Source organism: Haematobia irritans, chromosome 3 (assembly GCF_050003625.1).
Source record: "Haematobia irritans isolate KBUSLIRL chromosome 3, ASM5000362v1, whole genome shotgun sequence".
Lineage (NCBI taxonomy): Eukaryota > Metazoa > Arthropoda > Insecta > Diptera > Muscidae > Haematobia > Haematobia irritans.
In genome coordinates, this window is record NC_134399.1 from 187,148,728 (window position 1) to 187,164,790 (window position 16,063).

At 33.9% G+C, this 16,063-nt stretch overlaps 1 protein-coding gene across 1 annotated transcript; it reads right to left on the reverse strand.

Moving 5' to 3' along the window:
• Positions 1–2,628: 2,628 nt before the first annotated feature.
• Daao2 (D-amino acid oxidase 2) lies at positions 2,629–15,814 on the reverse strand. The gene is made up of 5 exons (XM_075300689.1): positions 15,534–15,814; positions 15,257–15,466; positions 10,440–10,736; positions 2,909–3,102; positions 2,629–2,842 (listed from the first exon to the last, which is right to left on the reverse strand). The coding sequence occupies exons 1-5, from the start codon at positions 15,728–15,730 to the stop codon at positions 2,709–2,711; spliced, it is 1,032 nt and encodes a 343-aa protein (XP_075156804.1). The 5' UTR covers positions 15,731–15,814; the 3' UTR covers positions 2,629–2,708.
• Between the last annotated feature and the right edge of the window lie 249 nt (positions 15,815–16,063).

The following is a 16,063-nucleotide window of genomic DNA, read 5'->3' on the forward strand; positions in this document are numbered from 1 at the left end:
TAATCTTTTTTCTTTAAATTTAGAATACGAATCTTTGAAATTTATGTCCTTCTATCATAGTCGCTCTTCTTTGATGTAAGACAAATTATCTTTAAAATAAAGAACAGCATTTTTTATTAAAAATAATAATATTTAAATTAACTGAGATATTGAATCGTTAGATTAAAGATAAAAAAATGTCAAATATATATTTTTTTTGGAAAAAGAAGACATTTCTTGACTTTCAAGTATCTTTTATAATTTGGATTTTTAAACTGAAATCCTAATTTTATTTTATAGAGCCTAGATTTAAAAACGAAATCAGAAAAACATATATATGGAAGTTTTATGTCAATGTCAGTTGTAATCCATGTGAAAAAGTTGACGTAGATCGGATTACAATTTTGACCTCTCTTTTCATATGAGAGTAAATCGAGCCAAGGATATATATGGGAGCTGTATCTAAATCTGACATTTGGGTTCATATAAGTGTATATCAGGCGAATGATATATGTGTGAGCTATATCTAAATCTGCACTCCTTCTGGCTTCTGGGGCTATATTAGTTGATATTTGGCGAATAATATATATGGAAGCTATATCTAAAACTGAACCGATTTCTTCCAAAATCTGACCCAAAACACATACTTGTGCCAAATTTGAATTCGATTGAACTACAATTGCGACCTAGACTTTGATTACAAAAATGAGTTCACAGACAGATGGACAGACGGGCAGATGGACGGACGGACGGACAAACAGACGGACATAACAATATTGACTCAGGAGCCGTCCCTGATCAATATTGCCAAAGACACCATGTGTCTATCTCGTCTCCTGTTGGGTGTTGCAAACATATGCACTAACTTATAATACCTTGTTCCACAGTGTGGCGCAGGTTATAATTAATAAAGTTAAAGAATTTTTCTCAAACAAATAATAATTCCATAAACTAAAATCGAGTTAAATTGGTTTTACGACCATTTCCATGTAGCTTCGTTAGGCTTTAACTGTCTGTTAACAGAAATTAAATTGCAAATATCTTCTTTCCCGTTAACTTTAACTGAAAAATTTTCAACAGTTAAGTCCCTAACTGGCATATGGAATACATAGGGAAGATGACAGATATGTTCATAGGACAGGAGCTTCACAAAAATAGGGGTTAGAGACATACAGAATTCATTTTTTTTTTTTGTTTTGAGCGAATAAAAAATAATTTCTCAGAAATGAGATTTTTCTTCTTGTTAAAAATGATTCCTTTAAGTCAAATCTTAATCTTAATTTAAGGTATCCATTGTGTACATTAGCACCCAACAAACTACACTGAAAGAAATATTATCGTGAGGCCAAATATTTCATGTTCTTAAAACACGAACGCAAATTTTGCTTATCATACAAAACGCATTTCTTTAATTTAAATTTTTTTCACTTGCCCAAAAGTCTATAAAGTTTTCAATGAAATTCTTTTCTTCTTATAGTTAATTGCTTGACTTAAAAATGTGTATCTTTACACACAAAATAATATTACAATTTTTGAGCTAACAATAAATTGTTGTTACAGAAATTTTTGAAGTTCAACTAAATTTTTGTTGATATAACAAAATGTTTGTTGATATAACAAAATTATTTGCTAAAGTGCCTTTAAATCGTAAATGGATTTACAAAATACGTTGTTAGCTCAAATTTAAACATAATTTTAATTGTATTGACAATCAAATTAATTGATATTTTTTTTGTGTGTACATGAAAGAAATTTTGTTTGACTAAAGCAACGTGGCTTTAATAAAAAATAAAAAATTCTTCAGAATTATTGAAATTATGTATATATTTTTTTACTTTTTGTATAAACCAATAATTTCAATAATTTATTTTAAGGACGTTTTTTGCTTGAAATATTGCATAATTTCTACTTGAAGACGAATCTGAATTTGGAAATTTAAATTAGCTAATTTTTCAAGGGCTTTGATAGCACATGGAGAAAAAACTGAAAGAGGAATGAATTAAAATTTGTTTTCTATAATCAAGTACGCAAAACCCAAATTTAAAAGAGTATTGTGTCATAAAGGTATCATTACATCAATTCTCTGCTTCTTTGCTCGGAATCAATTCAAAATTATTAGTACAAAGTCAAAAACTCTGATTGTTTTTATCAGTGTATGTTTAGCGTTTAAGAAACAACTTTAACAACAAAAAAACTTCGTTTGACTAAAATTATTGTTTTGAGAAAGGAAATTCATTATTGTGTGTGAATTTTATTGAAAAAAACTTATTAAACTTATTTTTTATTATTTTTTAATAGCACATTATTTTATTACTTTCATCGATGTATAATTTTAGCATTATTTTCAAATTAAATTGTTTATAAAATTTTGCACTATTCTCATAAGATTTATTTTAGTTTTAGTTACAGAACAATTGAACTAAAATCCAATATAACAAAACAAAAAATCTCTAAAATAAATCGGGGGAAATGGTTCTAAAGAACCAATCATCCGCTTTCAATACCACTCTTCAACTTCAAGTGCCGATGACATACTGGAGGAAAACATCCTCGAAATGTGAAAACAAAACGACCAAAACTCGTCGAAAAAACGAAGTTGAAACTCCCTGGTAAGCAAATGAATAATAAAATACTAAAAAATCAACAATATTGCTGGCAACATTATTTATAAACATGTTTAGATACATACAATATACAAATGTTAACATGAGGGAGGATAACAGAATTGATTACAATTTTGCCTTCTGTTGATGGACATTTGCTAGAGACTTCTCGAGAATATCCAAAACATCGGCAGCACAACCCCAGGCTAAGGTAACACCACTTCCACCATGACCATAATTATGGATGACTAATTTTTTATCTAAAATAAATTTAAGAAACAAATTAGATTATTTTTATGAATATATGAAAATCTGAAAAATAATACCAAAATGTTCCGGTTCCAATCGTATATTAGGCCTTCCCGGTCTTTGGCCAACCCAATCGAATAAATGTGTAGCATTTGCTAAAGCTGGTACAATTTGATGACAACCTTCAGTTATGAATTTTTTGTCATTGGGACATATGGAAATATTAAAATCGTTTTCTTGATGTGTGCCACCCAACACGACGTTGTCCATGCTAGAAATAATTTAAATTTTTAATATTGATGAATTGCTACGATTTTATACAAAAGAAAAGAAACGATAAACCACATAGTGGTCAGGGTATAAAAACTTTGATCAGGCAAAAACTGTGCCTACCAGAAATAATTATTTTAGACCCCATAAAATATATACCGATCGACTCAAAATCACCTCCTGAGTCGATATAGCCGTCCGTCTGTCCATGTATTTGTTGTTCACAGGATTCCGGTCGCAATTATTAACCGATTTTGATGAAATTTGGTACAGGGTGTTTCTTGGTCACAAGGACGAACGCTATTGAATTTGGTTCAAATTTAGATATAGCTCCCATATATATATATCGCCCGATTTCGACAAATAGGATCACGTTGCACTTTTTTTACTATCCGATGGTCGTCAAATTTGGCACAAAGTAATCTTTTATATCACCCTTTAAGTCTGCAAAATTTTTTCGAAATCGGTTCAGATTTAGATATAGCTCCCATATATATGTATTGCCCGATTTTCCCAAATTTGGCCACAAAACCTTTATTTATCAACCGATCTTACTCAAAGTTGGCTAAATGTAATCTTCTGTAGCACTTACTATATGCGCAAAAAATCATCGAAATCGGTTCAGATTTAGCTATAGCTCCCATATATATGTACCGCCCTATTTTTCTAAATTTGGCCATAAAACCCTTATTTATCAACCGATCTTACTCAAATTTGGCTAAGTGTAGTCTTCTATAGCACTAACTATATGTGCAAACAATCATCGAAATCGGTTCAGATTTAGATATAGCTCCCATATATATGTATAGCCCGATTTTCCCAAATTTTGCCATAGAACCCTTATTTATTAACCGATCTTACTCAAAGTTGGCTAGATATAGTCCCCCTATAGTACTAACTATATGTGCAAAATTTCATCGAAATCAGTTCAGATGTAGATATAGCTCCCATATATGTATCGCCCGATTTTGAAAAATTCGCCCCTAATAACCTTATGTATGACCATAGATCTTACCCAAATGTTGCACAAGGTAACCTTTTGTGGTATTAATCAAACCCGCAAAATATTATGCAAATTGGTTCAGATTTAGATATAGCTTCCATATATATGCATCGCTCGATTTTCCCAAATTTGGCTATAGTACTCCTATTTATTGACCAATGTTAATAAAATTTCAAATTTTGATGAACTGGCCGATCGTATTTATACGTACTTGTAGCTCTTACATAAGAATATTGCTCGATTTTTACAAATTTGGATTTATTACACACAACTAATTGAGCGATTTTCTCTTTTTTATTAATGGGCTCAATATTAGTGGCATACATGCATGATAGGTGCAATATCAACAACAGCCAATGTTGCTAGAAGTAGGGGAAATTCGCTATATGTAGGGTTTTTTTAATATTTAACGTCTTGTAGGGACGTAGGGCCACAATGAAGGGACATTTTCACTCAATACAATTTGTAATAATTTTTATATTTTGGTGGCTCTAGAGGAGGAAATTAGAAGCCGGCAAGACTTGCTCTTTAACAATGTGTGGTAACAACAGTTACCACTCGTGCCAAAAAAAAATCTAACAAAATCTGAAGATTACCACAAATTACCACATATCTACCAAACAAATATTTCTATAGAAATTTTTCTCAAAACTTTATTCCTGATTTTTTTTTTCAAAATATTATTTCTATAAAGAATTTTCTCAAAATTTTATTTCTATAGAATTTATTATCAAAATTTTTTTTCTATAGAGAAATTTCTCAAAAAAAAAAAATTATAGAAACTTTTTTCAAAATTTTATTTCTATAGAGATTTAACAAAAAAAGTTACTATTTTTGGTAGAATTCTACCAACTGTGGTAGACATTTTCACTCAACACAATTTGTAATAATTTTAACATTTTGGTGGCTCTAGAGGAGGAAACTAGAAGCAGGCAAGGCTTGATCTTTAACAATGTGTGGTAACAACAGTTACCACTCGTGCCAAAAAAAACTAACAAAATCTGAAGATTACCACAAATCTACCAAACAAATATTTCTATAAAAATTTTTGTCAAAACTTTATTCCTGAATTTTTTTTTCAAAATATTATTTCTATAAAAAATTTTCTCAAAATTTTATTTCTATAGAATTTATTATCAAAATTTTTTTTCTATAGAGAAATTTCTCAAAAAAAAAAAAAAATTATAGAAACTTTTTCCAAAATTTTATTTCTATAGAGATTTAGCAAAAAAAATACTATTTTTGGTAGAAATCTACCAACTGTGGCAACCGTGGTGGTAATACAAATTTATTTTCTAGATTATATACGTTGCATTTTCATGTTTTATGATAATAATGTACTTAGAGCCTTTTTTGTTCTGTAAAATTTGTCTAAATTTAACGAAAATTATTGTAGGGAAAAATGTTTGGGAATGTATGGGAAAGTAGGGAACTTTTTTGTCCTTGTAGGTTAAACCGAACATTTTCCCTGGCAACACTGACTATGAGTTATAGTCAGATTGATACAAAGCACCCATAAGCATGTACCCGTTAATTTTCTTAAATATTCAACTGAGGTTTATCTCCCAAACCTATATCAATGTTACCCCACAAATGCTTATGATTACTAATTCAGTACGGGTGGTTTAGGGTATGATATAGTCGGTCCCGCCCGACTTTCTACTTTACTCACTTGTTCAATGATTATTTTGCGCAGTGGGATGAAATTGGTTGTCGACAAATATGTTGAACCCCTCAGAAATGTCCCCAGCATTATTGAGAAGGGATAATTCACCACCGAAAAACTTTTTGGTGTTTTTTTCGAAACTAGGATTGAACCCACATAGAAAAAAAATTTTAATTCAAATTTCCAAAAATACCAAAATATGGACCGACAATCACCATTTTCGGCACACCTCTTTATGGTCCTAAAATACCTCTAGATTTCCAATTTCAGGTAAATCGGATAAAAACGGCGGATTCTGGAAGCCCATGAAGTAAAAGAGGGATATCGGTTTATGTGGGGACTATATCAAAACATGGACCGATACACGCAATTTTCGGTACACGTATTTGTGGTACTAAAATAATTATGGATTTCCAGTTTTAGGCAAATTGGATAAAAATTGCGGATTGTAGAAGGCCAAGAAGTAAAAATTGAGAAATCAGTCTATATGGGGGCTATACCAAAACATGGACCGATAATCACCATTTTCAGGACACCTCTTTATGGTCTTAAAATACCTCTACGTTTGCAATTTCAGGTAAATTGTATAAAAACTGCGGATTCTAGGAGCCCAAGAAATAAAATCGGGAGATCGGTCTATATCGGGGCCATACCAAAAAATGACCAATATTCACCATTTTCGACACACCTCTTTAAGGTCCTTGAATACCTCTTGATTTCCAATTTCAGGCAAATTGGATAAAAACTACGGTTTCTAGAAGCCCATAGGCGATATAGGCCAGTTTCGGCACACGTATTTCTGTTCCTAAAATATCGCTAGATTTCAAATTTCAGGCAAATCCGACTGAACGTACGGTTTCTAGAAGCCCAAGAAATAAAATCGTGAAGTCGGCCTATAAGGGGGCTATACCACATCATGGACCGATAAACACCATTTTCGGCACACATATTTTTGATTCTCTAATACCTCTAGGTATCCAATTTCAGGCAAATCGGATAAAAAATACGGTTTCTAGAAGCCCAATAACCCAAATCGGGTGGTCGATTTATATGGGGACTATATCAAAACATGGCCCATCTTCGAACTTGACCTGCGTGCAGACAAAAGACGAGTTTGTGCAAAATTTCAGCACAATTTCTTCATTATTGAAGACTGGAGCGTGATTACAACAGGCAGACGGACATGGTTAAATCGTCATAGAATTTCTCTCTGATCAAGAATATATATACTTTATATAGTCGGAAATCAATATTTCCATGTGTTACAAACGGAATGACAAATTTACGAGGGCCGTTCGGAAACTTCTTAGCCTATCAATGAAAGAGCCTATCAATGAAAAATTCCAGCAAGAAATTTTTTTTTAGATTTGGGAACAAGTAAAAGTCACTGGGAGCTAAATCAGGAGAATAAGGTGGGTGGTCAAGCAACTCGTACTTTAATTCGTTGATTTTAGCCATTGTTAAAACACTCTTGTGCGCTGCTGCGTTGTCTTGATGAAAAAATATTCTTTTGTGTTGTAAGCCAGGACGTTTTCTCGAATTTTTACATTTAATTGATCCACAAGACTGCAATAGTACTCTGAATTTATTATTTTACCCTTTTGCAGATAGTCAATCAATAAAATACCTTTGAAGTCCCATAAAACCGCTGCCATAACCTTACCAGCCGATTGAATTGTTTTTGCCTTCTTTGGGGCACTTCCTCTAGCTTCAGTCCATTGTTTGGATTGATCTTTTGTCTCTGGAGTATAGCTGTGGATCCATGTCTCATCAACAGTTATGAAACGACGCTTAAAATCAATTTTATTTCGCTTAAAACGATCCAAACAAGCTTGAGAAATGTTCATTCTTATGCGTTTTTGATTGACTGTTAACAAATGCGGCACCCATCTTGCAGAAAGCTATTTCATCTGTAGTTCTTCATGCAAAATTAAATGGACTCGATCATTTGAGATTCCGATGAATCACCAATTTCACGCACTTTTATTCGTAGATCATTTAATACCATATCATGCACTTTGGCTACAATTTCTGTTGTTGTTGGTGTTTTTGGACGTCCACTACGTGGTTCATCTTCAATGCTTGTACGACCACGTTTAAATTCAGCAACCCAATTTTTTATACTTTCACCTAACACATTCCCGATAAACCTTTTTTATGTAAATATTTAGTGACAGCACACATTTCTAATTTTTCCATTGTAAAAAATTGCGGATGCGTCTTTTTTGAACACCTGTTTCTATATGAAGGTGTTGCCAGATCGAAACAAAATTTAACATGTGTTCATAACAGAGATGGAAGTTTCCAAAACACTTAACTTTTTTTTCTGTTTATACCGCGCTTTTTGTGCTAGGCTAAGAAGTTTCCGAACTGCCCTCGTATTATACCCACATCACCATTCTATGGCGGTGGGTATAAAAATATTCAATTAGAAATTTAATTAATTCAACAAGTTTTTTAATTAATAGTACCAATTAATGTCAATTAATTTTTTGATTGACTTTCAATTAATTTTTTAATTAATACTATCATTTCTGTGAATTTTCAATTAAAAAACTAATAAAATTAATACTATTATTTCTGTGATTTTTCAATTAATAAACTTATTAGATCAATTAATTTCGTAATTGAATCAGAAAAAAACAAGTAAGGAAAGTCTAAAGTCGGGCGAGGCCGACTATATTATACCCTGCACCACTTTGTAGATCTAAATTTTCGATACCATATCACATCCGTCAAATGTGTTGGGGGGTATATATAAAGGTTTGTCCCAAATACATACATTTAAATACCACTCGATTTGGACAGAATTTGATAGACTTTTACAAAATCTATAGACTCAAAATTTAAGTTGGCTAATGCACTAGGGTGGAACACAATTTTAGTAAAAAAATATGGGAAACATTTAAATCTGAAGCAATTTTAAGGAAACTTCGCAAAAGTTTATTTATGATTTATCGCTGGATATACGTGTATTAGAAGTTTTAGAAAATTAGAGTCATTTTTACAACTTTTCGACTAAGCAGTGGCGATTTAACAAGGAAAATGTTGGTATTTTGACCATTTTTGTCGAAATCAGAAAAACATATATATGGAAGCTATATCTAAATCTGAACCGATTTCAATTAAATTTGGCACACATGACTATAATACTAATTGTACTCCTAGTGCAAAATTTCAACCAAAGTGGGCCAAAACTCTGGCTTCTGGGGCCATATAAGTCTATATCGGGCGAAAAATATATATGGAAGCTATATCTAAATCTGAACCGATTCCAATCAAATTCGGCACACATGACTATACTACCAATTGTACTCCTTGTGCAAAATTTCAAGCTAATAGGGATAAAACTCTGGCTTCTGGGTCCATATAAGTGTATATCGGGCGAAAGATATATATGGGAGCTATATCTAAATCTGAATCGATTTAATCCAAATTTGGCACGCATAGCTACAATGCTAAATCTACTCTCTGTGCAAAATTTCAACCAAATTAGGCCAAAACTCTGGCTTTTAAGACCATATTAGTCCATATCGGGCGAAAGATATATATGGGAGCTATATCTAAATCTGAACCGATTTCTTCCAAAATCAATAGGGTTCTATTCTGACCCAAATTAGGAACATATGCCAAATTTGAAGGCAATTGGACTTAAATTGCGACCTAGACTTTGATCACAAAAATGTATTCACAGACAGACGGACGGACAGACGGACATGGCTATATCGACTCAGGGACCCACCCTGAGCATTATTGCCAAAGACACCATGTGTCTATCTCGCCTCCTTCAGGGTGTTACAAACATATGCACTAACTTATAATACCCTGTTCCACAGTGTGGCGCAGGGTATAAAAATTGTGTGCAGAACGTTTATATTGCACCACGATGCCTCTCCTGGATTTATAAGAACCATTTTTGTTCGAGTTTTACAGGAATCTTATACTTCTCGTCTAATCATGCATTGAAGTTTAAATTCTGTAGATTTCTGGTAATCCAATGAGCACGAGAAACCAAATCAGAAAATGTTACTACTTCGAGCAAATTGGATGATAAGTGCGTCTTCTATGCCCTCAAGAAACTAAATCAGTATCAAACTCTTACAAATATAAGCCAAATTTCACGTATCTCTTTATGGACCTAAACTACATCAGATTTTTCAATTTCAGGTAAATATGCGGTGTGTAGCCCCAGAAGCCAAATCTGGAGGTCCAAAACATGGACCAATTTAAACCACATTCGGCATCTTATTTTGGAACCTAAAATAAAGCTATAATAATTTTTTGTGTATATCTAAACTATAACTATTAAAAAATTTAAATAATTTTGAAAAATACCTCTTTCGTTCACAAATGATAAAATTTAACCGTTTTTGTATTTCATCCCACTGTGCATCGTGTTATTGTACTATCACATAGAGAAGGAATATGAAGGGGAACATGGAACATTGATATGTTATCTGGCCGGACATATACATGGCCGCCGAAATCAGATACTTGTTACATGTACCCCATCCAAAAATAACATTCTGCTCTTTAAACATACTCGGGGTGATATCCTTTCTTGGGGTGATAATTAAATAATGTACACTCAATATTTTTCTTATCCACCATTTACCCTACAATCATTATTTCTCTTCTATTTTTTTTTTTTTCGTGGAATATCGCTTACTTGGGAATAATGTAATTTCCATCATCACTTTCGTCCAGTAAACAATAATACATCCATGGAGCGCGTACTCTACTCACTTGACCGCGTACCGGGTACATTTTCTCATCACCCAGCAATTTAAAAGATCCCAAACCGGTACAATTCACTACCACATCATATTCGGCACTTTCAGAAAATTCCTTTAAACTCTCAATTTTCTGCTTGACAATTTTACCACCACGTTTCTGAAAGCGTTGCATGAGATAAGGCAGCAATTTTCGGGGCTCCGATGTATACGTAAGGAAATGAAGACCCGATCTGTAAAAGTAAAGATTAGGGTTATCGTGTATAAATAATAATAGTATTAGAGGATACAAAAGGGAAATAAAACAATATATATAGTATTTCGCCTCTTGAAATTTGATTACACTACAAAATAACCCATATTTGACACTAATTTTAGGACGCGCAAATTAATTCATTGTCCTATTAAAATTTTGTCAGTACTCTACAAGTTTTTATACCCTCCACCATAGGGGGGTGGTATATTAACTTTGTCATTCCGTTTGTAACACATCGAAATATTGCTCTAAGACCCAATAAAGTATATATATTCTTGGTCGTGGTGAAATTCTGAGTCGATCTGAGCATGTCCGTCCGTCCGTCCGTCTGTCTGTTGAAATCACGTTAACTTCCGAACGAAACAAGCTATCGACTTGAAACTTGTCACAAGTAGTTGTTATTGATGTAGGTCGGACGGTATTGAAAATGGGCCATATCGGTCCACTTTTACGTATAGCCCCATATAAACGGACCCCCAGATTTAGCTTGCGGAGCCTATAAAAGTAGCATATTTCATCCGATCCGGCTGAAATTTGGTACATGGTAAGTATTTGGTCTCTAACAACCATGCAAAAATTGGTCCATATCGGTCCATAATTATATATAGCCCCCATATAAACCGATCCCCAGATTTGCCCTCCGGAGCCTCTTAGAGGAGCAAAATACATCCGATCCGGTTGAAATTTGGTACGTGGTGTTAGTATATGGTCTCTAACAACCATGCAAAAATTGGTTCATATCGGTCCATAATTATATATAGCCCCCATATAAACCGATCCCCAGATTTGGTTTGCGGATCCTCTTAGAGAGGCAAACTTCATCCGATGCGGCTGAAATTTGGTACATGGTATGAGTATATGGTATCTAACAACCATGCAAAAATTGGTCTATATCAGTCCATAATTATATATAGCCCCCATATAAAGCGATCCCCAGATTTGACATCCGGAGCCTCTTAGAGGAGCAAAATTCATCCACTCCGGTTGAAATTTGGTACGTGGTGTTAGTATATGGTCTGTAACAACCATGCCAAAATTGGTCCATATCGGTCCATAATTATATATAGCCCTCATATAAACCGATCCCCAGATTTGACCTCCGAAGCCTCTTGCAGGAGCAAAATTCGATTCGGTTGAAATTTGGTACATGGTGTTATATGGTCTCTAACAACCTTGCAAAAATTGGTACATATCGGTCCATAATTATATATAGCCCTCATATAAATCGTTCCCCAGATTTGATCTCCGGAGCCTTTTGGTGGAGCAAAATGCATCCGATCTGATTGAAATATGAAACGTGGTGTTAGTATGTGGCCGCTAATAACCATGCCAAAATTGGTTCATATAGGTCTATAGTTATATATAGCCGATCCCCATCACACAAAAATTGGTCCATATTGGTTCATAATCATGGTTGCCACTCGAGCCAAAAATAATCTAGCAAAATTTTATTTCTACAGAAAATTTTGTCAAAATTTTATTTCTATAGAAAATTTTGTCAAAATTTTATTTCTATAGAAAATTTTGTCAAAATTTTATTCCTATAGAAAATTTTGTCAAATTTTATTTCTATAGAAAATTTTGGCAAAATTTTATTTCTATAGAAAATGTTGTCAAAATTTTATTTCTATAGAAACTTTTGTCAAAATTTTATTTCTATAGAAAATTTTGTCAAACCTAACTATATATGTATTTAATCGGCCTTTTTATACCATCCACCATAGGATGGGGGTTTATTAACTTTGTCATTCCGATCGAAATATTGCACTAAGACCCCATAAAGTATATATGTATATTCTGGGTCGTGGTGAAATTCTGAGTCGACTGAGCCTGTCCGTCCGTCCGTCTGTTGAAATCACGCTAACTTCCGAACGAAACAAGCTTTCGACTTGAAACTTGGCACAAGTAGTTATTATTGATATAGGTCGGACGGTATTGCAAATGGGCCATATCGGTTCACTTTTACGTATAGCCCCCATATAAACGGACTCCCAACTTTGGCTTGCAGACCCTCTAAGAAGAGCAAATTTCATCCGATCCGGCTGAAATTTGGTATATGGTGTTGGTATATGGTATCTAACATTCGTGGAAAAATTGGTCTACATCGGTCCATAATTATATATAGCCCCCATATAAATCGATCCCCCGATTTGGTTTTCGGAGCCTCTAAGAGAAGCAAATTTTATCCGATTCGGCTGAAATTTGGTACATTGTGTTAGTATATGGTCGTTAACAACCATGCAGAAATTGGTCTACATCGGTCCATAATTATATATAGTCCCCATATAAACCGATCCCCAGATTTGGCTTGCGGAGCCTCTTAGAGAAGAAAATAAGAAATTTGGTACATGGTGTTAGTATATGGTCTCTAACATCCATGCAAAAATTGGTCCACATTGGTCAATAATTGTATATAGCCTCCATATAAAACGATCCCCCGATTTGGCTTTCGGAGCCTCTAAGAGAAGCAAATTTCATCCGATCCGGCTGAAATTTGGTACTTGGTGTTAGTATATGGTCTTTAACAACCATGCATAAATTGGTCCACATCGGTCGATAATTATATATAGCCCCCATATAAACCGATCCCCAGATTTGGCTTGCGGAGCCTCTAAAAGAAGAAAATATCATCCGATACGGCTGAAATTTGGTACATGGTGCAAGTATATGGTCTCTAACAACTATGCAAAAATTGGTCCACATCGGTCAATAATTATATATAGCCCCCATATAAATCGTTCCCCAGATTTGATCTCCGGAGCCTTTTGGTGAAGCAAAATGCATCCGATCTGATTGAAATTTGAAACGTGGTGTTAGTATATGGCCGATAATAACCATGCCAAAATTGGTTCATATAGGTCTATAGTTATATATAGCCGATCCCCATCACACAAAAATTGGTCCATATTGGTTCATAATCATGGTTGCCACTCGAGCCAAAAATAATCTAGCAAAATTTTATTTCTACAGAAAATTTTGTCAAAATTTTATTTCTATAGAAAATTTTGTCAAAATTTTATTTCTATAGAAAATTTTGTCAAAATTTTATTCCTATAGAAAATTTTGTCAAATTTTATTTCTATAGAAAATTTTGGCAAAATTTTATTTCTATAGAAAATGTTGTCAAAATTTTTTTTCTATAGAAACTTTTGTCAAAATTTTATATCTATAGAAAATTTTGTCAAACCTATCTATATATGTGTTTAATCGGCCTTTTTATACCATCCACCATAGGATGGGGATATATTAACTTTGTCATTCCGATCGAAATATTGCACTAAGACCCCATAAAGAATATATATTCTGGGTCGTGGTGAAATTCTGAGTCGATCTGAGCATGTCCGTCCGTCCGTCTGTTGAAATCACGCTAACTTCCGAACGAAACAAGCTATCGACTTGAAACTTGTTGTTATTGATGTAGGTCGGATGGTATTGCAAATGGGCCATTATCGGTACACTTTTACGTATAGCCCCCATACAAACGGACCCCCAAATTTGGCTTGCAGACCCTCTAAGAGAAGCAAATTTCATCCGATCCGGCTGAAATTGGTACTGGTGCTAGTATATGGTCTCTAACAACCATGCCAAAATTGGTCTACATCGGTCCATAATTATATATAGCCCCCATATAAACCGATCCCCAGATTTGGTTTGCGGATCCTCTAAACGATGCAAATTTCATCTGATCCGGCCGAAATTTGGTACACGGTATTAGTATATGATCTTTAACAACCATGCAAAAATTGGTCCTTATTGGTCCATAACTATATATAGCCCCCATATAAACCGTTCCCCAGATTTGATCCCCGGAGCCTCTTGGAGGAGCAAAATTCATCCGATCTGGTTGAAATTTGAAACGTGGTGTTAGTATATGCCCGCTAATAACTATGCCAAAATTGGCTCGTATCGGTCTATAGTTATATATAGCCGATCCCCATCATACAAAAATTGGTCCATATCGGTTCACAATCATGGTTGCCAATCGAGCCAAAAATAATCTACCAAAATTTTATTTTTATAGAAAATTTTGTCAAAATGTTATTTCTACAGAAAATTTAGTCAAAATGTTATTTCTATAGAAATTTTTGTGCAAATTTTATTTCTATAGAAAATTTTGTTAACATTTTATTTCTATAGAAAATGTTTCCCAAATTTTACTTCTATAGAAAATGGTGTCAAAATTTTATTTCTATAGAAAATTTTGTCAAACCTAACTATATATGTATTTAATCGGCTTTTTTTAGTTTAATATATACCACGTATGGACTATGTGGTATATATTACGGTGTTAGGAAGTTTTAAGATACCTTGCCTTTTAAGTTACCGCAACCCAAGTAATTCGATTGTGGATGACAGTCTTCAGTGGAAGTTTCCACGCAATCCATGGTGGAGGGTACATAAGCTTCGACCTGGCCGAACTTACGGCCGTATATACTTGTTACTAGGTAAATTCGAGTTAATAATACCCGTAATGATCTTTTGATTCGTTGCTCTTACTTGAATTTCTTTACGCGATTAGCATTGTATTCCTCAAGTAATTTCGGTGGAATTTCTTGACATCCATAGACAATATCTCTCCAAAAATCTGCCACTGGGGTATCGGTAGTAGTCAAACGAATTACAGGCAGCAAACAGACACCAGCTTCTCCAGCATCCTCTGAAAGCCATAACTCTTGTAAAAAGTCATGCATTCCCTTAGACCATTTACTGGACAATAAAATCAAAATCAACTGTTGCACTTCAAAATATTTTTAATTGGAAATATTATACTTACTAAACACTTTCAGCTGGTGTATTACCCAGCAAATAAGGTCCCCACAACCCAGCCGAACCATCACCGGTAGTGTTGGGTGTAAACTCCTCGGACAATACGGTCACATCTATCGGTATATTGCGATTTTGAAAATGTTCCTGTATTCGAACAGCACAACTGAAACCATTGATACCACCACCTAATATAACCACACGCATTTCGATTGTCTTCAATATGGGGTCTTTATCCTAATAAATTCAATAAATTACTGATCGTCTTGTGAGCTCTTCGAACCAAAAATAATCTCTGATCGACTGAGTACGAGCATTCTGCTGCTATTATCAGTAGTTTTAGGTGAGAATTGCAGCCGATTGCTGATTATGTTGTTGTTGTTGTAGTCTCAAGTGAATTGAATTCACGCGTTACTATTCACTGATAACCGGCTAATGTCAATTCTATTTTAGAACAATTAAAAAATCATTTTCAAATTTGTTTGTGATAAACGATTGATGCGTGATTGTTAGAATGATGTCAAGTAATTGATTGGAACA